Here is a 24,840-nt window from a genome sequence, read left to right on the forward strand (position 1 = left end):
TGAAAGTTCCTCTTTTGATGGGAGACTTAAAATGACTGAAATGCTAAACAAGGACAAAGTCTTTAATTTTAAGGAAGGATATGGAAATTTATTTTAGAACATAGAGCCAAAGGGTGGGGAATCATTTTTTAAAATAAAACAGCATGAATGGACAGGCAACCTATACAGATAACTCTTCAGTGGTTCCTCTTATATTTGGAATCAACAGGAAGAGCTGGTTATTTAGTTACCTGTTCTAAAACAGGGGAGCTATACATAACACAGGTGCTATTGTTACATTTACAGTATATTCTCACCACAGCTATTTATCTATCTATATACACGCATTGTGACAATCAACACTCCTTTTTATGGTGGGGTCCTAGTATTTAAAAAGCCTTGCTGTTATCTTCTCTTATTTACACTTCCAGTGAGGTAAACAGTAAAATCACACCAAATTTCTTACATGCACCTCAAATCAAACGGAAACCTAGCCACATAATGGGGTGTGAGTGTGAACTGTGTCCTAGGCTAGAAGGGACTCTGGATCGGTATCAGATTATGCCATAGGCCAGTGGTTCTCAAAGCCAGTCCACTGCTGGTTCAGGGAAAGCCTCTGGCGGGCCGGACCGGTTTGTTTACCTGCCGCATCTGCAGGTTCGGCCGATCGCAGCTCCCACTGGCAGTGGTTCGCTGCTCCAGGCCAATGGGGGCTGCGGGAGGCGGGGTGGGCCAAGGAATGTGCTGGCCGCCCTTCCCGCAGCCCCCATTGGCCTGGAGTGGCGAACCGTGGCCAGTGGGAGCCGCGATTGGCCAAACCTGAGGACACGGCAGGTAAACAAACCGCTCTGGCCTGGCAGGGGCTTTCGCTGAACAAGCGGCAGACCGGCTTTGAGAACCACTGCCATAGAGCATGTAATTTGGGGTGCAAGAGAAGATAAAAAGCTAAATGAGTGCAGCTGGGGAAAGGAGCTTTTATTTTAGATTGTGTTTGGGAAGTCTTAGTCCTTGCTATCTCCAGGTAAGGAGAACTTCTATTTGTGAGGCAGCTATACTTTCAAACTGACAGAAGACTTTGTATAGAAGTCTTCCCTGTCAAACTGGGGGGTTAGAACCTTTTTATTTTTTTTAATGGGTTGGATATTGCAAATCTGTATTTGTAAGGGGTACCTTTTGTGAGCAATCCCAGTGCAGACAATGGAGCTACTCACGGAAGGGTCTGCAGAAGGATTGTACCTGAGCACCAACCTGCACATAAGCTTTTTTTGCCTGGGGGAATCAAGCTACTTTACTTATATGGCCCTATCGGTGTAGTACCTGACCACCTCACAGTTTTAATGGATTTATCCTCATAACACAGAGAGACCAAGTTACTTTCCCAAAGTCACACAAGTAGTCTGTGGCAGAATGGGGAACTGAACCCAGGTGTCTGGAGTCCCAAACAATCACCGGGCCATCTTTTCTCTCTGCCAGTAATAATTCTGTACATATAAATTCTGATTATTTTGATAATATACACAGTATTGGTATGTGTAGAAAAAGGGTCAAATTTCCACAGGTGGTTGTACATAATCTTACAAATACCAAATAAAAAATGAATAAAAACAATCTGGAAACCTAATCTGAAATAAATTCAGCAAACTCAGTCATTTCTTTAAAAAGAAAAGGAGTACTTGTGGCATCTTAGAGACTAACAAATTTATTTGAGCATAAGCTTTCGTGAGCTACAGCTCAAATAAATTTGTTAGTCTCTAAGGTGCCACAAGTACTCCTTTTCTGTTTGCGAATACAGACTAACACGGCTGCTACTCTGAAACCAGTCATTTCTTTGCCAGTCTCAGTATTGGTGAATCTTTTCACTGGACCTTATGGATATATGAAAATTAACATTTAAAAGAACAGTCATATTTTTAAAACATTTTTCATGTTTTTAATTATAGGATAAACACAAGTTTTTTGCTGTAGTCCTTAAATGTAATCCAGTCCGCCTGGTCAAATATACATCATCTCAGAACTGTGTCCATCTCCAATGATGGACAGCACGTAGAATTAAGAAACATTTCCCTCTGGTTTTCATAAGGCCCTGATTCTGCAAAGCACTTCAGCACAAATGAGTAGTCGCATTGACTTCACTGGGAGAATGGATGTGTTCAAAGGTAAGCATCTGAATGAGTGCTTGCAGGCTCTAAGAACTTTTGCTTTAATGAATCATGGGTATAAAGCTGAACTGTGTTAGTCAGACTTTTAAAAGCACACACAGGTGCTTTTGAAGGGGGGACTCACAGAATTCAAATTCCTGCCTTCAGGCTTAAAGAAATATTTATTTTTAGTGCTGTTGAGCAATCTGATGGCAGCAGAAATTGTGTGTCATAGGTGCTAAAATTACTTTCTCGCTCAAATGAATATTCAGACAGACATATCAGAAAGAGAGAGAGAGAGGATAGAATTGCATGGGCCCCTTTACTTCAAAAGAAAAAAATCTGGAAGAACAAGCTAGGGGGTTTCCAGTATTTTTTTAAAATGTCATTTCTTTCAAGAACCTGAGGCTCACTGTGGATTGTTTGTGATATTCTCAGATTTGTGAAGCTAACATTTGTTGAAAGTGTAGTTATAGATGGTGGGTAACTATTTAAAAATGGCACCTTCTTACTCAATATATCTGCTCCCAAAGGGTCTTCAAATCATAGCTGACCATTTTACTGACCAAATCACATTTTTACTTCTTTTTGGAATGCAGACCTAATGTAGAAGCATGAGCCACGTTGTATCCTGTCTCACACAACATCAACTGATTTTTAAACTCATGAGCTTGGTATCAATAGTGACATTAAAAGCAGGAGAAACTGTTTGATTGTCCGACCCTCAGTTGTCCAAGAAGCAAAACTCTGGTGATTCTACTGTTCTTTGGGCATGAGTGTCTTCACCCAGAGGATCAGGATTTGCCCAGTGACGTCAGACCAATAGCCATTTAAACCAGCCATCTTGTTTTCCAGCTGGGACTGGCTCTGCAATAGTTTCTTCTGTTTAAAAAATACATTTCTCCCCTCTTCAGAGACAAGAAGCCATCCCTTCACATTTAAAAGTTTTGCATCTTCCATCCTTTTTGTCACATTGCTAATGTTGCTTAACAGTTCCTGTCTTCCTTCGGCAACAGTCCTAAGCTGCACCACAGCAGCATAGATCTCTTGCTGTCTCACAACAAAACACAAAAGAACCAAAACCACCCTGCTGCTAGGAGTCCGAAACTGATGATAAATGTTTTTTTTTTTTTTTAAATCGGCATCCAAGTCATGTATGGCTGAACTATAGTAATATGCTGACTCAAATCATGAAGCCCTAATGTGAAATCAATGGGGAACTCTACCTTAATACAGATGGCACAATACAGCCTCAGGTTTCCTATTCCTCTTGGAGACTGATCTGCTTGAGCAATTCCAACTAGTGATTCACTAGCCAAAAATATTATTTTGTTGGAGGAGGCTTAAAAGCATTGGTAATTTAGTAGGGCTACTGGTCATCTCTGCCACTTTCCTGAGTCAAGGACCACTCAGCAACACCACCTGGGGAAATATTATCTTATTATTTACAGAAGACCTCAATTATATTTTTACATCATAGAGATTAAAAGGAGAAAGATTTATACTGAAAAGGCATAATCCAAGTTAGACAGACACACATCCTTCCACACAATCTTAATTGACTGCTGATAAAAATCCAGTCACAAAGCACATAGATGACTCTGGGCAGTTCCAGCTGTTCACTTGAAGGGCTGTAATTCAGATTGTGAACAAAATGGTTTTTGTGATGTCAACTTTCCAGTGACCAGTAAACCACATCACATAACCACCATCAGATGGTAAAACAGAGTCAGGAAATGCAAAGGCGGAATGAAGACTGAATGCTATTTCACTCTTACAAATGAATCCTTGGAAACTTGCTAGATCTTGAAACCTTCCAGACCCAAAGTGGTAAGAAAGAACATAGGGTAAAAACAATCATTAACAAGGAAAATTTAAAAAATATCTATAAATTGTTGACAGGTAATGGAGAGATGCACTGAAAAAGTCTAGTTCCCTAATGACTGTATTGCATACTGTAATTTTTCCTATGGGCTCTTTTTAACAAGCAGCAGACAGCAAATCCAGTTATGAGGGATTACCTGACCAATGACAGAACTCTATCAACAGGAAGAACCATAAACTAATCACAAACCCTCCAGAGTTATTTCTGTTAGGCATACTGTGCAAAAAAGAGCAGAAGTGGTGGCACTGACCAAACATATCTTATAATGATGGGGGAGGGCAGATAAGAACCTTGGTAGGTTAGATTAGCTAAAACAAACAGTAGATTGATCAGTGTTGAGATGGCTACAGTTTCTGTGAATTAACTAACCGTACTTTAGCTCCTCAGTGGAATTAAAAACTCCCCATCATATGAGTAGCATTCATCCACCATATGATTATCATCAGATAACAATCAGACAGGTGTCAATACACAAAACACATGTATATATATATTTAATGCTTATCTTGATTCACTGGGTTGTTTAGGGAGTCTAAATATTGTTACTTTGCCTACAGTAGTACCCAGAACCCTTAGGTGAGATCATGCTGCATTATGGGGGTGCACTATATACAGACATAGACCTGCCCTGAAAAACCTAATGTTTACATAGATAAGACAAACAAATAGTGGAAAGGAAAGAGAGTTGAAGTGACTTATGAAATAACACAGCACTGTAAGGGCAAAGCTGTGTATAGAACCCGGGTCTCCTGGGTCCTCTGTCTAGTGCCCTATTCACTAGAGAAGGGGATCCTATGCCAAAAACTCTTCAAACCCAATAACAAACCTTTCAGTTTCAAACGGATGGATGTCGCATGTACTGGAGTATGCCAGAGAATGCCCCAGAAGCAAAAATGCACTCTCTTGGCTGCTTTCAGCCATAATGGTGACTAATTCTCGCCAACCACAGTGACATAGTAGTGTTATTTAGTAGTGTGTTAGATGCTGTGGCTGTCACTGGGTGCTGCACTCTCTCATCCAGCGCACAGCCGGCTGGCTTTCTGCTGGGCCTAGCTCGCTGCTTGTGCTGAGCCACACAACTAAAGTGGTGAAGTTTCATCTCATGCTGCCAAAGCTCCTCTTGTCCAAAGAGAGACAGGCACATAGGGCCAGTTCAGAGCGACTGCAAAACCTGTAGCCCCTGGGAACCACAAAATCAAAGCCCCCCCGGAGCTCCCTCTGTACTCCCTGCCTCACAGACGCTGCAACCTGGCCCCTGTAGGGCTGGAGGGAGGGGGTACATGGGGAATTCTCTCCTGTCTCTGCAGTGAAGTTGGTAGGTGGGCAGTGATTAGTCAGGTCCAGTGGATAAAAGCTTGGCTACAGGTAGGACGGCCAGATGTCCCAGTTTTATAGAGACAGTCCTGATATTTGGGGTTGTTTTCTATAGGCACCTATTACCCTCCCACCCCAGTCCCAATTTTTCACACTTGCGATCTGGTCAGCCTAGCTACAGGACTAAGGAGAGCCAGAACAGCTGTGGAGGTTCCATTTGAGGCCCCCTCACCTCTTCAGCCCAGGCTGGAGCTGCCCGATGCTCAGGTAGAGGGCAAGGCCCCCCCTGCTCCAGCTAAGACTCCCCTGCCTCTCCTCTCTGAACCCTCTCCCCACTACACATGCACACAGCCAGAGTCACCCATCCCTTTGTGCTCATTTTTATTTAAATAAAAAAAAATTCAAAACAGAATCCAAAAATTACAATCACTAGCAGGACAAATCACAGTTACAAAAAGTTACAGTTACAAAAAGAAACTGCCCCCCCTTCTTTCTAATAATGGCACTTTATTTGTTTTATCCAATTGCTACTTCAAATGTTTTGTGTTTCTCTTCATTTAATTTTTATAAAAGGGAAGCAAAGTAAACTTTGGCTCATATTCAACAGCGATCCATATAAAGAACTTCTCACTTAAATTAGATGAGTTAAAAAGTCAGGCCACTGAACGTAGTTGTCCAGCACGTATCAGAATATATCAGGATATCATTTGTGACATACTCAAATTACAAGAAACAATTAAGTAACACAGAAGACAAATAATAATGGCTGATTCATTGTGTTTCTTTATAATGCGCTGTCTAAAATTCTAGAGATGTTTTAAAAGGAAGTTATAATTACAGCTGGACAGGAACCTCTTGATGTAGTGTTTTTCAGTGGAAAATGCTGATTCCATGACCCCAATACTTTATATGGAAAAGTATCAGTTTCAAGCAAACATTCATTGGGAAGTTTTCTCAGGTCCAGAGCAGAATTTCTGGTCCAAATTAGACAGAGAGACTCACACTAGCCAGCCCTAGTTATAATCAATTTTTTAAAGCTTCCTTAGGCATTTATTTTACCACAGAGCCCAGACATCCTTAGGTCAAGGCTAACAAGGCCTAAAATAAATACATACAAAAAGGAGAGATTTGCAATTTTTTAAGAGGGTGGTATCTGAACTAATAAAGTTTGGGAACCAGGCACTAGACCATGCTACCTGTAAGCATTTTTTCTTTTTAAAATGATTTACTTTTAATCAGACTGCTTGCAATTATCTGTCAAAATATTTTTTTAAAAAGCTACAGATTATAAAAGCAGGGGGTTAAAAAAAATAAATCACAATTTTACTAGTATGCTTCTACAGCAAAGCAACAGAGAAATGAAACTCCCAAAGCCAATATCTTGTAAAGCCTGCATGGGCAAACCTATTTAAAATAAAAAAAAAAAGTATAAACAAAAGAACTGAAGCTCTATGTTTTCTTCTTTCAGTTTATAATTAACATACAATTTAGGGTGAATAACCTGATCCCTAAGACACTGGTGTTCACCTTAAAGAGGCTCCATAGAGTCATCATCTACTGTGATAGGCTCCTGCTCTGTTTTATATATGTACAGTATAGGTGTTATTTTTTGCTTACTTAATCAACCGAAAGTTATGGGCTTGATGCAGGCATTGCTGAGTAGAACTCAACGTCTATGTTGAAATGGATGTCAGACTAAATGATCATAGTGGTTTCTTCTGTTCTTAAGGTCTATAAATCTATGTATACACACAGAAAATTTAACAGACGTTATTTGGGAGTGTTGGTTATGTACAAAAAGCAAAGATATTTTATATGTTTATGGAAAATAAAATACACACACGAAAAGAAAAGAAAAGCTAACATTAACAATAAAGACAAGTATGTGTTTTTAAGTGAATGATGGTAAGTATAGTGGCATATAACCTTTTGCTCAATAGGCTACCAGAGTGCAGTGTAATACACTAGACAACAAGAGCTTAATGTATAATCCTGCAAGCTTACCCTCACACAACTCCTGTTGGAACCCAAAGGTAGAATGAGTGCGTATACATCTGAGGAGCTGGTTGCTAAAACTTGTTGCCTTTTGCCTCTTCCTGCCTTCTAATATTTGGAATTCTATGGTGGATCATTTGGGCATGCTTCTTTGGGCAGCGGTAACATGGGTATTTTCAGGGATGCAGCCATTCCTTTAGTAGATGGCTTTATAAAATGGGTGCTCTTCACACTCTCAGGGGATCCAGTCTTGAAATAAACCACACAGTTTGATCATCTAGGTAAGAATTACATGATCAGGTCTATAACTTCTTCGCTGTCAGAGTAACAGGCAGCACAGAGCCCAACCCCACTGCCTTTATAAGAGTAAAGTCAGAACAGCAGTACTGAGCTCATTGGTAACTTTAGCCCAAAAGGTATTTAGGTGCCAAACTCCCATTGATTTAATGGGAGTTAGGAGCCCAAATATCTTTGAGAATCTGGGCCTTCATTCTTTAGTAGTCATCCTAAAGAACCAAGTCTGCCATTTGCTATTTACTACGGGCATGATCCAAAGACCCATAAAATCAATGAAAAGATTCCCATTGACTTCAGTGGGTTTTGGATCACACTCTTTGTGTGTCAGTTTTACCACATATTCCATTACCTTAAAAATGATTTACCAGGCAGATTTAAGTCCTGAGCTCTAAAACCATTATTCCAACAATATTAGAAGATACTGAAGAACATAAAACATGCAAGATACAGTTTGCCATACCTAAATGAATTCTGTACCAACCTGCAGTCACAAATGTAATTCTTTGCTGTTCATGAATAGATCCTATTTATTTACTTATTTATTTTGCCACAAAGTAGTGAGGGCAAATTACATCATTTTCTTTCTGCTGATCAAGTATCTGAAACAGGTAGGGTGGGTTAAGCTAGCTAGTCTTGCAAGAAAAAGAAACTCTTTTACTGCAGTAAGGTCTTTCTCCATAACTATACTTGAATCTTATGGCTTGTCTACATGGGGCCATCTAGGAAAGTTAATTCATATTTACTACAGATGTGACTTTGAAGGGGATTAGTTAAACCTCATTAAATCCCTGTGTGTGGATGATGTTATTCAGAATTAAAAGTGGCCTTAATTCAGTTTAGCTTAATTCACTTTGGAAGTGAATAAAGCCACAAAGAGCTGCAGCTGTCTGGCTTGGCTTTGAGAGCTGGACCAGGTGTTCACTTCCTAGCCCAGCTTCACTGCTGCCTCCCGCCCCGCCCCATCTGCGTGAGAGCTGAACTGAAGGGAGGTGGGGAGATTAACTCCCTGTTTGCTGGAAACCAGGCAAGGCTCTTGTCATAAATGAACTTTGCCTACTGCTGTTAAACAAATGTTTAAAAAAAACCCATGAGAGACAGGCTCATCCATTTGTCCAGAATGTTGACAGAGAATAGAATCATGTATTAGTTATTGGGCAGTATCTAAATAGGGCTCCCCCAGAGAGGGATGTGGGGAGTGAAAGTGAGATGTGTTGGGAATTACAGCATGTGAAAAAGTGTTTGGGAGAAATGGCCTTCAACCCTGGGTAGAATTCACACGCTTCCCTTCAGGGCCCCAAACTGCTCCAGTTTGAACTGATGACAGCACTCCCATTGAGTTCAGTGGGAGCAAATTAAGGCCCAGTCCTATTATTACTAATTTCTATTTGGTTTCAGTTGCATCCACATGTCCTAAGCGCTGTGCAAACACAAAGGAAGACAAAGTCCCCACCCTGAAGAGCTTACAGACAGAAAAGAAATATAGGAAAGGGGTGCAATATGCAAGTAAAGTGGTCACAATATAAGGATATTATGGATCAGCTCCTCAGCTGCTGTAAATCAGCATCACTCCTCTGATCTGGGTCCTCTGAGTTCCCATTATCAGTAAAGACATGTCACAAATAGACCCTAAATGTGGGGGAAAGTGAACTAGGAGAAAACCGGAGGTTAGCATTCCCCTGCTTTGAAACTTCATGCAACCTCCTGCAGTGCAATGGAGACACCCCAGATCAGTGGTTTTCAGCCTTTTTTCATTTGTGGATCCCTAAAAAAAATCTCAAATAGAGGTGCAGACACCTTTGGAAATCTTAGACATAGTCTGTGGACCTACAGGGGTCCACAGACCCACAGTTGAAAACCACTGGACTAGAAACAACATTAACAAAAAGTGTACTATGCTACATTATTGGGCTCTATGCTACAGCAAACGCTGCGATTATCAGGAATTGCTGCTGTATCTCATGAAAGTCTTTGTTCTACAATGTGAGTCCCTGAACTTTGTACTTTCTACTAACTGTAGGTAAGTCATAAAATAGGAGAGTACTGCACTTACTTACTGTAAACAGATTAATTTATTGTATGAACTAAAGCCTAAATCCGTAGTGCAATTTATCTAAACTGCTCTTTAGTTTTATACTGCATGAATTGCACTCAAATATTTGCTTCTCTCACTATTTGTGCTCTTCCATTTTAAATAACTAACCATTCTCTGTGCACTAACTTTTCCAAGGAACCAATACCAGGCTGAGCATAATTAAAATTGAATGTGAGCAGTAGTATCCAGCATATTGTCCCGTGCCACTTGACAAACCAAGGTTCCAGTAAAAGACAAAGTATAATCTCCAAGTAATATAGTACTGCTGAAGAAAACGATGAACCATGTGTCTGACCACAGTTCAGTACAGACAGAAAAAGAACAATCATCCTAGACATGGCATGAGATGGCCCAGTGTCTCATTGTTTCCTTATGCTCCCTCACCTGTCTGCCTGTCTGTCTCCATCTGCTGTCTCGTGTCTTATAGTTGGATTGTAAGCGCTCTGGGGCAAGGACCATCTTTTGTTCTGTGTTGTACAGTGCCTAGCCTGTACAAATGAGGTCTTGGCTGTGACTGGGACTCCTAAGTACAGTTGCCAACTTTCATGCTTTCGACTTTCACAATAAACCAAAAATAAAGCTAATCCAAAACAAGCCGATCCCTAAGAAACCCAACACTCTATGTGACTAGATCCCTCCTGGAGTGTAGTCTGGGACTGTGGTGGGCCAGCTGTGCACCTTTGACGCTCTCCCCACCTTGCCCCTACTTGCTCCTTGCCCCTGCTTGCCCTTGCTTGCCAGGAGCCGATCAAAAAAAGAAGCAATAAGCTACAACAAGCTACTAGCCAACAAGCAACTCACAAGCCAATTAAGCCAAAAACAAGCCCAATTTCTGTGTTTTTTTTTCGTGGGTTTAGTCTGTCTGCTCCTAAGTATCAGAGTCAGAATTTAACACCAGAAGAGACCATCATATCATCTAGTTTGACACATGGGCAGACACAGTATTATGTATGGTTTAGGGGGAGAAACCAGTTCATTGGCACTCAAGAAAGGAGGCCTGGCAGTTAAAGTGTATAATACTGACAAATACATATTCCCACAATCTTTGTTCCCTTATCTGACTGAGGCATTTTACAAGTATCAAGCAAATAAAGGAAAAATATTAATTTTATATAGAATTCCACAAACAAGCTGCACTGATCATGTGTCAGGAGGAAGGTACTGTATATTCTGACACAGTATAAGGCAAATGTCTTGGAAAAATTGTCTCATGGTTAAACCACAAAACTGGGAGAGAGGTGGTCTGGGTTTTGTTCCCAGCTTTGTCACAGATCTTTGGTGTGAATTTGGGCAAATCACAAATTCTCTGTGCCCATTTCCCCATCTGTGAAAATAAAGATGCTGCTTACCTCTTAGGGGTTATAAGTCTTAATTTATGTTTCCACAGGTTTTGTGATCTTCAGATGGAAAGCATGATAAAAGTTTGAAATATTAACGTCTCTCAACTGCTCCCAGTTAAGAGGAGTGTCATTGATTATGGACAAAAAGATACTGGTATGTCAGACAAACCACTTCTATTATTGTCAATTACTTCTGTCAGAAAATGCCAAATAGTGTACAGAGGTTATAAAAATTAATGACTAAACAAAATAAGCATCACAGAATATTAACCTTTCCCACACTACAGCTTTTCCTGGGACTCGTATCATTTTGAATCTTTGTTATCCAACATTTTGGCCACGGAAGGTTGTGAACTAGCTGACAAAGCAGCCACTAGCATTCTTAGAGTAAAGCACATGCTTAAGTGCAACAGAAAGCTTTATGTGTTATAAAATCAGTGCCAAAGCATCCTCCTCTTATTTTTTGTGTGTCTTAAATTTGGTGGGAGAAACAAATCGCGGGGGGGGGGGGGGGACATATTGAATGTTCATTTTGGGGATATGGAGCAAGTAGGGACTTACAGCAAAGGACCCCAAATTAGGTGCATTTCCTGGGTTCAACTAAGCAACAAATAAATACCAGGCTACAGGAAACAATCTCCTCAAAACTAAATCACTAGAGGGGGGAAAACAAAATTTCTTTGTGAATGATCGAGAGAGGAACATCAATGAGATTTGAAAATGATACCATATTGGCAGATGTTCTGAACATCCATCGGGACAGAAAAATAATACAATAGGAGCTAGAGAAATTAGAAACATGGTCAGAAAACAGTAAAATAGATTGAACTCTCAAAAGTGCAGGCTGATGCACACATGCAAAAGGAGGAAGAAACTTAGCAGCAATTCTGAAAGATACCTAAGGTGTGAGGGTAGGCAGGAAATTATGCATGGGTTTATATATATAAAGCAGCCAATGCAGTTTGGGCTGCCTATTCAGAAGTATCAGAGTTGAAATGCCAGCGAGCACCTAGTATTCTCCATTAAATCATTAGATTGTAAGCTCTTTGGGACAGGGATCATCTTTTTCTTTTGTGTTTATACAGTGCCTAGCACTGCAGAAGCTCCAGTCCCAGACCGGGACTCCGGTCAAGACTGCAATTCTAAGAAAATTATACTTAAAATAATAGGTAATAAAATATTGACAAATATAAGGAGTTCAGATCAGAGTAACAAAATTGATTCAGAAGTGGCAGGACTGATTTATGAAGGAAACGCTATATGTATATATAATGATAGCTTTGCCTAAGTGATGCTGAAGTTGGGACATGATCACAGTCTACCAATATTTGGAAGGTCTAAACACCAAGGAAAGGGAGGAATAATTTAGAGTGCTGCACAGAGGTATAAGTGGGAATAACAGTGACATCATGAAAATGTAAGCTATATGGGAAAAATTCTGATCACTCTATGATATGAATAAGGCTCCTTGGCTGTGATATGCTCTCCTTAAGTGAAAATATGGAAGTTCCACCACTGGGAACACCTAAGAGTATGTTAGACTGAACGCTAATAGAGCTGTGGCAAGTGTTATGCTTTGTATGCACGTGGTCACAGATTCGAATCCCACTGTGAATAGTGTCTCTCTTAAATAGAAAGGATATCCCCATTGTTGGGGTGCTAGCCTGGGCCGGGGGTCAATTCCCTGCTATATAACAAACTTGGTGCATCACCTTAGGCAGCTCATTTAATTTCCCTGTGCCTCTGGTCCCAAACTGTGAAAGGGGCTCGTCCATACTTCACAGGGGTGTTGGGAAGATAAAACTATTAAAGCTTGTGAAGCCCTCAGATAGTATAGTAATAAGGGCCATGTAGGTACCTTAGATAGATAGTAAAGATACCACAGGGGAACAATCCTTCAGTGGTGGGTGACGGACTGACTGGCCTTACAGATTTGTTCCATGTCTATATACTATGATCCTATAGAATACAAAACTCCAGTCAAGTGTTAGCAGCCTCTTTTGAGTAAACTCTGTTCAGTTGGGTGGAGTTTATCTTGTTTTTCGCTACATACAAATTATAACCCTCCACAACCCCTCTGCAAATATTTTCTCACACATTGCACCGGGCAGAAGCAGGCAGGTTTCCTACAGATCTTCTGAATTAGTTTTGGGGTTTTGTTTTTAAAGGAGGGAGGAGTTGGAGGCTTGCGAGACAGGGCAAGTCAAAAAAACAACTAAGCAGCCAAACTAAGAAAAAAGGCAGGGGAAACTTCTGTTAATCCTTCTTCCTTCAGCAACAGTAGCTATGAGAAACCAAACCCTACATACGGCTCTTTTCAGAATAAAGAACCTCTGCACAGGTCATATGCTCACTCCCCCTCACATTTTACATCGACTTGGTAATAGAGCCTTACCTGTTTGTCAGCGATGAAAAGGCAGAGAACTAGCCAACAGCCTGCGGCTGAGATGGACATGTCCGTGTGTCTGTCTCTGCCTGCCTTTCCTGTTTCTTTTGCTGTCACTGCCCCAGAAATTAGATCCTCCAAACCAAATCCCCTAGCTCCAGCCACATTTGAGTTAGTTACTTCTCTTTCTTCCTTTCCTTCCTCTCAGTTACATGAGGGGAGAAAACAAACATACCAAAAAAAAAAAAAAAAAAAAAGTCTGGCTGCAGTCCCCACAGCATTTCCTCAGGACTTGACATGCAGGTTTTTTTTTCTTTCTTGTCCCTCCCTTTCCTCTCCCCGCCCCCTGTTAGAAGAAGTTTAGTCATGAAGCCTGTGGTCCTTCTTCCTGGTGATAGTGCTCCCTCCCCAAGTCCACTCCACTGCCTACTGCTCGAGCCCTGCTTCCCTCTTGTTCTATCTTATAATTTCTCTCCTCCCATTGCTTCTTGCAACCTCCTGCTTGCTTCCTCCCTTCCACTGAATCCTGCTTGATCCTGAAGTTTCCTGCTGCTCCTTTCCTTTCAATCTCTCAAGCAACCTGCTGTCCCCTTCCTTTGACTACCTCTGGCAACATTCTACTGCCCTGTTCTTTCCCAGTTCCTCTGCCCCCCCCCCCATCCAGAAATTTCCTGATGCCCCTTCCCTTCCACTAGTTCCTGAAACTGCCCTTCTACCCCCCCTCACACTGCCTCCTGCAACTTGCCCTCAGTGGACCCAGCAAATTCCTGCCCTTTGCCTCTGGCTCTGTGAAAATTACACCAGATAGGCATTAAATCCACCATACTGCAACTCCCCTCTCCTCTTTATCAGCAACAAACTCCTTAAACCAGTGGGAAGCATCTTCGGCCGTGCTGTCTTTCTGTGTATATGCGCTGCACCAGGGCAGGTGGAGGTGGGGAACAAGTTTCTAAGATGATCTAATCAGGAAGTTGCTCTTTTTCTTGGGTATTTAGATTTGGCCCATGACCAGAAGAAACATAGCTTTATAGGTTATTCCACACCTACAAAAGATCAGACACAAAGGGAAACGGTGCTCTTTGCTTGTGCCACTATTCTTTGTTTCCTCCACAGATGAATTACCCTTTCAAACAGCCCTGGGTGTGAGGAGAAAATGGGCCATTAGGTTTTTCCTCACAGTGTTCTAATCCGGAGAAAGGCTTCATGCATGACACAGCTTTCTTTTGAAATCACACAACCTCAGCACCCAAAGGCACATAGCAATAACAGTGCAGGTGGCGACATAAATACATTGGTATTCCTCTCTAAACAATAGCGATTTCTTATGATTTAGGGTCACTCCCCTCCCTGCTAATCCCAGGAATCTTGAATTTACTTTTACATTTCAGTGCTTGTAAAAAGGGCTGGCTCGACACATCTAGAGACCAAAGTCTGCTCTTTCTGCATTATATACACAAGAGAGACAAGGTGGGTGAGGCAATATGTTTTATTGGACCAACTTCTGTTGGTGACAGACAAGCTTTTGAGCTACACAGAGCTATTTACCTCACCCACCTTTGCTCTCCATACATCTGTCAGTATAGCAAAGGCAGCAGCAGGGTATGATTCTTACCCTTGTGCCTCCATCCTGTGCCAGGTGAAGCTAACTCTGGGGTGAGAAAGCAGCTCACTTTCCCAGCCCGTTCAATACTTGGGCTGTAATAAAATTGCCACCTAAGATGCTAGGCCTGGTCACTAGGTACACTGGAATTGTTATACCAGATCAGACCATTGCTCCATCTTGTCCAATGTTGCCAGTAACCACCAGTTCCACATGCCTCAGAGGAAGGTGCAAGAAACCCTGTAGGGCACAATCACACCCACTTATGGAGACAGTTTCTTTCTAAACTTATCATTTAGTGCTTGGTCTATGCTTTAAATATCCCTCATATTTTTTAAAATGCTAGCTAATGTAACTGTGGGTGGTGTCATTATCTATCTGTTTAATCCTTTTTTGAGCCTACTGAACACTTGATACACCATCTCTCTGTGTGCATGTACATATTATACATCCCCTGCATTCTCAGTGACATGATATCTGATTCTAAAATTCTAATAGAATTTGGGTGTACACTGCACCCTTTCACACAGTCTAGTTCAAGAGTCACCCAGGTTTCACATCCATAGAGAAGTGTAGGGATGACAACTGTCTTATAGACCTGAATCTTAGCATCCTTCCTTAGGTCATGGTCCATGAAAACATGTCGGAGCAGTCTCCCAAAGGAAGCACTTGCACACTGGATCCTGGGTGACCTACTGACAGCCCCTCTAGAGTCTGGAGAGGTACCACTAATGATGCCTCTGGAACATCCTTCGCATCAAATGGGAAGATTGCTGCACTAATCCCAGCATCCTTGCACAAGCCAATGTCACCAGCATTGAAGCAATGATTCTTATGCATCAACTCCACTGGGCTGGACATTGTGCGTGGATCCCAGATTATCACCTCCCAAAACAAACCCTTTACTCTCAGCTCACCCCTCGTCAGAGACCCTGTGGTGGTCAGAGAAAACACTACAAAGACACATTGAAAGTGAATTTCAAGAAAACTGATATGGACATCGCAAGCTGGGAGGAGCAAGCCACAAACTGACCTCAATGGCAGTGCATTCTCCATCAGGCAGTGGCCCGCTTCGAGGAGCAGCACCTTGCCCTTGAAAAGAGAGAAAGAAAAAGAAAGAACTTTCTTTCAGCAGGCAGCCGACCTGCCAGGAAATGTTCTGGGGGCGGATATGGGGTTCCAGGATTGGACTCCTGAGTCCTGAGGTGTCTGGCTGGTGAATCTTGCCCACATGCTCAGGGTTCAGCTGATCGCCATATTTGGGGTCGGGAAGGAATTTTCCTCCAGGGCAGATTGGAAGAGGCCCTGGGGGTTTTTGCCTTCCTCTGTAGCATGGGGCACGGGTCACTTGCTGGAAGATTCTCTGCACCTTGAAGTCTTTAAACCATGATTTGAGGACTTCAATAGCTCAGACATAGGTGAGAGGTTTATTGCAGTAGTGGGTGGGTGAGGTTCTGTGGCCTGCATTGTGCAGGGGGTCAGACTAGATGATCATAATGGTCCCTTCTGACCTTAATATCTATGAATCTCAGGACCCATATGTAAATCCATGGTAGAGAACACCCTCAAACTGAGAGATTGCTGATGATGAGTTCAGGAGTGTGTTGGGATAGGGATATATTCTCCATCTGTGTTTGTACTTTGCCAAGCACACACACACAGGAGCTTTACAAAGTAATGCATTTGTAACCCTTCTGCCAGGTGGAGCCAGCAGCAACCAGAGACGGGTTCAATATCTAGGGGTTCCTTTCCATTGATACAACACAGAACCGGATCGAGCCCCAACCCAGTAACCTGGGTAACACACCACACCTGGGAACCTCTGAGAGGCAATACTTCCCCACTCGCAAGCACAGAGTCTGAGCATAGAAAAGAAACTTTTTAATAAAAGGAGGGGCAGTAACTCAGCATTAATTTGGGAAACACCACAAACAGGGTTCATAAACATAAACTATGAGTAAAAGACCCAAGTAAGTTGGGCAGCATCCTTTTCCACTCAGGTTCTTAAGTACAGCAACCCAAAAGTCCCTTTCACAGGCCTGACCCTTCTCTGCACCCCACTCACAGTTCCTGTCCTTGGAGAGTGCAGACCCAGAGCTCAGAGGTGCATCTGCAGAGTTTACCTCCCCCCCAGTTGGGTAAAGTGGCACTTTACTCGCTCCGCTGCTTGGGCACTCACTTGCCACCCCTCTTTGCCAACCACCCTGCTGGCCACTCACAGGCCACTCTTGCCATTTGGCTCCTTGCTGCTCCCACCTGCTCACTACTCTCCCTGCACCTCTCCACCAGCTGCCTGTCCCCACCCCTCTTATTTTCACAAGGCTCTGACATTCGAGCCCCTGGCTTAACAAGGTTTTTTCAACTGAGGGTGGCCCCCTCATTTGTGACAGGTTAAGCACAGTCCTGCTTTCCTGTATTCCTACAATAATTACAACACTGGTAACCGTATTTCACTACCCCTGCCTTCAGTACTAAGGTGATTTGTACCCAACACCAGCCAAAGTTGATCACTTTGACATTGCTGTATCTGCTAAATATGTAAGTAGAGCAGAAGAAAACTGTATTTACATAAACACACCCAAAGTCTCTCCCCCTCCCAGCTAGCTGTCAGGGAAGACCTGTTGGGGTCTGGGTTGTAAAGTTGGTAAAAGAGGTAGCTGATCACTAAGAATGGCTTATTTGTATGGAAAGTATTCTGGAATGGTACTAACAGAACAGAATCACAGTAATGGGTGAAAATTCTTCTGAAGAAGCTGTGCACACTCCTCATGCTGGAAATCCTCATTCTTCTGCATTGTATGGATATTTTTAAATGATCATATTTAAGATACACAGAAATGCTGCTCTTAAACAGTGGCACTGGAACGCTTTTTATAGTGGGGTGCTGAAAGCCAGCAAAACTATTCCCAAACTTTTTACCTTGGTCCCCCCCGAGCTGAGGCCAGGAGCAGGGCCATGTCTCCCGGAGGGGAAGACACAGACAGGGATAAGGGTCGAGGCTGGGGCCATGGCTGGGACAGGTACGGGGCCAGTAGCAGAGCCCCGTGTGCAGGACCAGCAGCCGGGCCTCCACATGTGCGGGGCCGGCAGCTGGGATCCCCAGGCACGGGGCTGGAAGCTGGGACCTCTGGGTGTGGGGCTGGCTGCTAGGATGCGGGTCCCTGCGTGTGTGGCTGGGCGTGGCAGATCGGACCCCAGGATGCGGGGCCAGTAGCCGGGATGCAAAACACCCCCTGCAGCCCGGAGCGGGGCCACCAGCCAGGACTCCACATAAAACCTGCGGGTGCTGCAGCACCCCCCACGCCCCTACTTCCCACGCCTATGCTCTTAAATAGAACAATCGGTTAAGTTCCTTCCTCTTTTTACTTGCATGCACAATACTGAAACTGTAAGCACTGTTTATTACTAACTGCTGATTCAGGCTACAGATTTACAGGAGAAAGCCAGAAGGACTTTAGGATGCCCAGAATTGCAAAACAGTTTCTATTATAATTCCTCTGCACAGATGCTTGTTTCCTCCTGAAACATTCATCTTTGGGGATGAAATTTCCACTCCACGCCTGCAACTTTTGTCTCCATGTGAAGGTCAATTATTTCTTGAAAGCTTGAGTGAAGGCATTTGTTTCTGATTTACATGCTATGAAACTGATCCAAACCCCAGTGAATCACTTGGTGTCTTCTTACTGACTGTATAGTGCAGTAGAGCCTTGGAAATCCAATTATGAAGGTCTGAAAAATAAGAACTGGCAAATGTATAGTAGGAAGTTTTGTCAAAGCTTAAATGATAATGTTAGCCATAGATGTTCTAGGTAGGGCTGGTCAAAAGTTTTACACCAAAACGGATGTCAGGTAGGTTATAGTTTTGTAAATCTTTAATTGCTTCTTCCTTTCCCTTTATCAAAAAAGCTTGAATGTTATTTTCAAGTATTCACATTTTTTCAAATTTTATTAATCGAGCCCCCTCACTTTTTTTTTTTTTAGAATACCAATACCAGCTTTTAATATAAATTTTATGGGATAAACAGACTAGAGGCACATGCAGCAAATGCACATACCAATAAAGGACATCACAAGTGAAGTACAGAGGCTATAAATCACCAGGAAATATGGCTCACAAGCATCTCCCAGTAGCAAACCTAGCCCCCAAGAACAATGGCAGTCATAGCCAAGCTATTAATGTCAAGGAATGTTTTTATAGGGAAGTGATCAAAGGGATGCCAACAAAATTAAATGATGATCTATAACAAACCCATATGTAGGAACTTGGCTTGATTGCATCCTCCAAGCAGGAAAACATGGAGTATGGCTGAAGATGTGCTTTTTTTTTTTTATATTAAATGAAGGGAGTTGGGTTAGCACTTTGTTCACCAAGGATATGGCAGAAGCAAGAGAGCTTATTTGGTCCCTGTTATCAAAACCTTTTCCTTTGTGAGATCTGTCATACCATGAAATCTAATTTATGAAACATTTTAACAGCTGATCACTTCAACCGTTCAGGTTACCCTCTCTTTACCATCTTTCATCTTGAAGAGGCGAGAAAGAGAGAGGGAGAAATAAAAATTATACACCGACACAAATAGTTTAAATCTAGGAGCACAACAGTAAACACAGTATTAAAAGCTTTTAAAGGAGCTTTTATGAAATCTCAATATTAGAGGAAAACATGGCTCCTATTTTCAAGGAGTTTTGGTAAAGAATGATTAATCTGTGGGGCAAAATGTGCCATTTTTCTTTCTCTCATCAAAAAATTGTTAGCATAAAAGTGAAGATAAAGTTGGTCCTGTAATTAAGGCACAGCAATGGGATTCTAGAGCTCGGGATTCAATTCCCAGCTCTGTCACAAATATACTGTCATTTTGGGAATATCACTTAATTCCTCTGTTGTCCATCTGTAAAATGGGCATTATACTTCCATCATGTCTCTTTAGATACCATTCCTGCATGTGTAATCTTTGCAGAACTGGAGGGTTTTGAGACTATAAACTCTTCAGGGCAGGGAGTCTCTGCCCTGGTCAATTCTGGCCAGTATATGGGTTTAACACCCAGTTCGCTTCTCCCTCAATGTGAAGAGGACTATGCACACTTGTGGTAACCAAGATGAAATTTTCCCCAGACACCTTAGTCAAACACACACTGGTTTGGATTAAAACATAAAATATGTTTATTAACTACAAAAGGATAGATTAAGTGATTATACATGATAGCAAACAGATCAAGAGATTACTGAGTAAATAAACAAAACTGCAAACTGATCTTAACACACTAGATAGTTAGGTTATGAATTAGCAAATTTTCACCCTGAGTGATAAACAGGATGGCGGATTCTTCAGGCACAAGCTGTCTTGGCTTTCCAGCGTGGGTTTCCTGGGTTTTCATACACAGGCTAGAAATCCCTTAGCCTGGGACCATCACTTCCCCCCTGTTCAGTCCTTGTTCCTCAGGTGTTCCCAGGTGTGTTGTTGTAGGGAGAGTGAGGTCCCCTCAGGATGTCATTCCCCCCCCTTTTATATCTTCTTCCCACTTGCTAGAAAGCTCTTTTGCTGTGACCTGGGTCAAACAGTTCCCATTGTGTAGTGCTATTTCTGAGAGGTTTCGGTTGTACACAGTTCCTGGGGCAATCCTTGTGCTTGTGTGCATTTCCTCAATAAGCCATTTACATTGTTTGGCCTTTTTACTGTTGAACCCGAAAGGCTGCTTGTGGGTGTTCCCAACCTCAACATGTTTCAGTAACACACAGCGCCAAACTTCATAACTTCACATATGACAACAGTACATACAATCCAATGAGATATAACTGTCTAGCAGACCAAGACTTTTAGAATGATACCTCACAAGGCATACTTTGTACAAAACATATCCTAATTACATGACAGTGGTGAATATTGAGGTGTCACAAGAAGAACAACTTGAAAAGATTTTTTCCTTGTTGTGAAGTAAATGTTGCTCTGTCCAATTTACTTTAGGATTTTGATTTGGAGTGTTAGTGTATCCATGTTATTCCTAGGCTATTACATTCTCAAAGATCTCTGTGTAGCTTGAAAGTTTGTGTTTTTCACCAACAGAAGTTGGTCCAGATAAAAGAAATTACCTCAACCACCTTGTCTCTCCTTCCAATTTTAAACAGAACAGATATTTTTCATTACCATTAGAGTAATTTTTATAACAAGAGTTTGTAAATTATTCATAGGGTGGCTTACACCTGACATGTTTTCAACAACATCACAAGAACATATTAGAGTTAACTGTGTCAATAAAATGATGTTTGCAGCCCTCTTAAAGACATAAATTCTTGCAATCATTTGCTGCTAACATGTGAAGTATTTATTTAAAGAAAACATACTGGCATGCATAACTGATAACTTAGCACTCAGAACTTTGAGGCTATAACAATACCCAAGTATTCCTGGTAGGAAAAGTTAATTGTTGGTTAATTTTTAACTTTTAACATTTTTAGTGTTCCTAAGAGGTACCAACTTGATCTTGGAGACCAAAATTGATGACAAAAAAAGTTTGGAGGCTGAAATTCTTTATTCAACAAGAACAAGAACAGCACTGGATACAATAATGGAAGCTCTGTTATAGTGCTCAGCTAATATACCTAAGTTCTGATCTGGGGGTTAGACTTTTTCAAGATGTGAGGGTAGATCAGTTTCCATGCCCATGTAGTATTGAGCCTGTTTGTGATAGTGATTTTTTTCAATATGGATTCAACAAGAAAGAAGACTGAGATGACTAACTCATTTGACACTAGATTTTGGGTGGTTACAGTTATTTCAACTGGGCTGGTCTAGAGCAACAACCTGCCACAATGAAAGCTACACATCCCTTTACTCATTCTCCAAAGCCACCCCGTGGTCTGTGCTGGCCCCCATACTCCTTAGTTTCCTCAATCAATTACATACAAAGAATAACATTAAAATTATGATCTAACATCAATTGAGTAGTAAAAATGAAAAAAACAAAAAACAAAACAAAACAAACAGTGAATATTAAGATGAGTCACATATTTTGACTAAGTAGTGCAGAACATTTATTCTCTAGGGATACCCTATTCAATGGAAACCCTATTGTTTCAAAATCTTCACCTATTTCTCCCCACTTCCAATTTATAACAGCAATTATCTCATTGCAGGCTATTTACTAGACATTAATGGCTGGGACCATGAGCTCCTCGCAGCTGGTCAGCAAATACGGTTCACCTCCAGCTTTAATGCACAATATTATGCTTTAGGCAACACTCTTCTTTTGTATTTGGCTAATGTTTAACATATAATAGTAATTTAAGATACACTAACCAGAAATGCTATGGAAATGCCATTCTATTGTTGGCTCCATTCTAGCTCCCAATGGAGTTTATGGAATACCTGTCTTTGGGAATCAAAGATTTTCTTCTCCTGACTCTGGAACACAGCAGGTGCCAGGACCTAGGGATCCAACTCGATTTCTTGTAGTAGAAGAGCTCAAATATATTGTGACAATGTTGTATTCAGGAAAGTATTTAAAGTGATAGTATTAATAGGCATCTGCCTATGCAAGGGACTTGAGGTTTTTTCATGTTATACATGTATGGGCCAGTTTGCTTCCTCTCACATTACAAATGTTGGAAGAAATCTTCTGAGAGGGTCCCCCTCTTGGAGATTCCCCTATACTATCCTGCCAGGAGGTGAGATTTTCCCCTTAGTGGAAGAGGCTGCAGGTTCCAGCTACAAACCTAGCAGATGACAAGGGGTGCATGGGAAGTCAGGGCCATCCATACAAAAGACCACACCTCCTCTGGCAGCACAGCTCCTTTAGAGCTTTAATAACAGGGGAGCACCCCTCCCACCCCACCAACTGGTAGCTGTGGTAATATGTAGCGTGTAGTGGTGGGGAGAATACAGAAAAGCCTAGAGCTGTACTCAAGTACATAAAAGGTTGTTACAAGGAGGAGGAAGACAAATTGTTCTTCTTAACCTTTGAGGATAGGACAAGAAACAGTGGGCTTAAATTGCAGCAAGGGAGGTTCAAGTTGGACTATAGGAAAAACTTCCTAACTGTCCGGGTGGTTAAGCACTGGAATAAATTGCCTAGGGAGGTCGTGGAATCTCCATCATTGGAGATTTTTAAGAGCAGGTTAGACAAACGCCTGTCAGGAATGGTGTAGATCAGTGGTCACCAACCGGTCTATCGCGATTGATTGGTCGATCCTAGAGGATCTCCCTGTTGATAGTGATTTCCGGCAGCAGCATAGCGTGGCTGCCATTAAGGCAGACTCCCCACTTATCCCGGCCCCACACTGCTCCCAGAAGTGGCCACTGCAGCCCCGTGGCCCCGAATCTCTCTCTGCGCGCTGCTCCTGCCTGCAAGCAAATTACATCTAAGCAAATTCTAAGACTTGGGATCCGTATGCAACAATACTGGTGTAATTGGAGTCAAATGGAATGTTTGCGAATCATGAGGAATTACAGCCCTCCATATACAATCTAGTCAAGCACTAAGTAGTATTTTTATGGACTCTGTATGGATGACTGTAAGTAGGCTGGAGTCTGGGCAATACCGATACAATTAAGGGCGAAGAATTGAAGTTTTGTGACCACAGAGATAAGTCTGTGTGTGGTGGATGGGTATGCCTGTCAGGGCAGTGCTGTGGGTGCACACTTGCGATGTTTAAACTTGTCTGTAATTACACACCCACACACAAACCTGTTGAAAACATTCAAAGGGGCACAGTCAAACATTGAAAAGTTAGGAAATGACAAAATTAAGGTTGCCTGTGCATCCTTAAATCAGCCACGTGCATATGCATTCTGATAGTGTTTAATTATATGATCACACACTGTTTAATTATATGATCATGCAGCTCCCATTGGCTGGTAGGGAGGGAGTCTGCCTTAAGACTCGCTGCACCTGCCGTCGACTGGGAGCCACTGGAGGTAAGTAAGCCACACCCCAACCCCCATCCCTGTACCCCCTCCTGCACCCCAACACTCTGCCCCAGCCGGGAGCCCCCTCCTGCAGCCAAACTCCCTCCTAGAGCTTGCACCCCTCACCCCCCTCCTGCACCCAGGCTCAGTCCAGAGCCTCCTTCCACACTGGGAACCCCTTGGCCCCATCTCAGAGCCCACACCCCCTCCTGAACCCCAATCCCCTGCCCCAGCCTAGTGAAAGTGAGTGAGGGTGGGGGAAGAGTGAGCAATGGAGAGAGGGGGGATAGAGTGAGCAGGGTGGGCCTCAGGGGAGGGGCAGGGTAAATCATGAGTTGCCCTGAGATTCAAAAAGTGATCGTGTGTGTTAAAAGGTTGGAGACCACTGGTCTAGATAATACTTAGTCCTGCCATGAGTGTAGGGGACTGATGATGATTGGATGATGATTCGTTATTTACAATTTTTTTTTAGATCAGCCAGACAGTTAATCCATTTAATATGTGTGAAACTGATTCTGTATAGTGCTAGTTTTTAAATCAGAATGTTATGCAGTACTAAGTTAAATACCTTACAGAACTCCAGGTATATTATGGCACCAGTTACCTTTGTCAGCCAAACCTATCTTAAAAACCCCCATCAAGTTCCACAAAGCCTACTTCCATTGAACCATGTTGATTGGCATTAATTATGCAAGCTCTTTGGGACATGGACTTTTTGTTCTGTTTGTACAGCTCCTAACACAACGCGGTCCTTTTAGGGTTGCTAGGTGTTTTACAAATGAACAATAAAAACAAACCTTTAAATCTTTATTGCTTCCATTCCATATCAGACTTCGCAGGATTTTGCTCAGGATTGATCTCAAGCTAACCAGCCTATAGATACACAGGTCATCCCATTAATCCTTTTAAAA

General features: G+C 42.2%; 1 protein-coding gene across 2 annotated transcripts in view; it reads right to left on the bottom strand.

Annotated features, from left to right (window-relative positions):
* The window catches only part of TNFRSF11A (TNF receptor superfamily member 11a), a 35,661-nt gene extending 21,984 nt beyond the window's left edge, over positions 1–13,677 (bottom strand). For both annotated transcript variants that reach the window (XM_048837165.2, XM_048837164.2), the window contains exon 1: positions 13,436–13,677. In XM_048837165.2, the coding sequence (XP_048693122.2) occupies positions 13,436–13,495 (60 nt within the window). In that variant the 5' untranslated portion in view covers positions 13,496–13,677. The remainder of the gene's footprint in view (positions 1–13,435) is intronic.
* Positions 13,678–24,840: the final 11,163 nt, after the last annotated feature.

The sequence above is a fragment of the Caretta caretta genome, chromosome 2 (assembly GCF_965140235.1).
Source record: "Caretta caretta isolate rCarCar2 chromosome 2, rCarCar1.hap1, whole genome shotgun sequence".
Classification (NCBI taxonomy): domain Eukaryota; kingdom Metazoa; phylum Chordata; order Testudines; family Cheloniidae; genus Caretta; species Caretta caretta.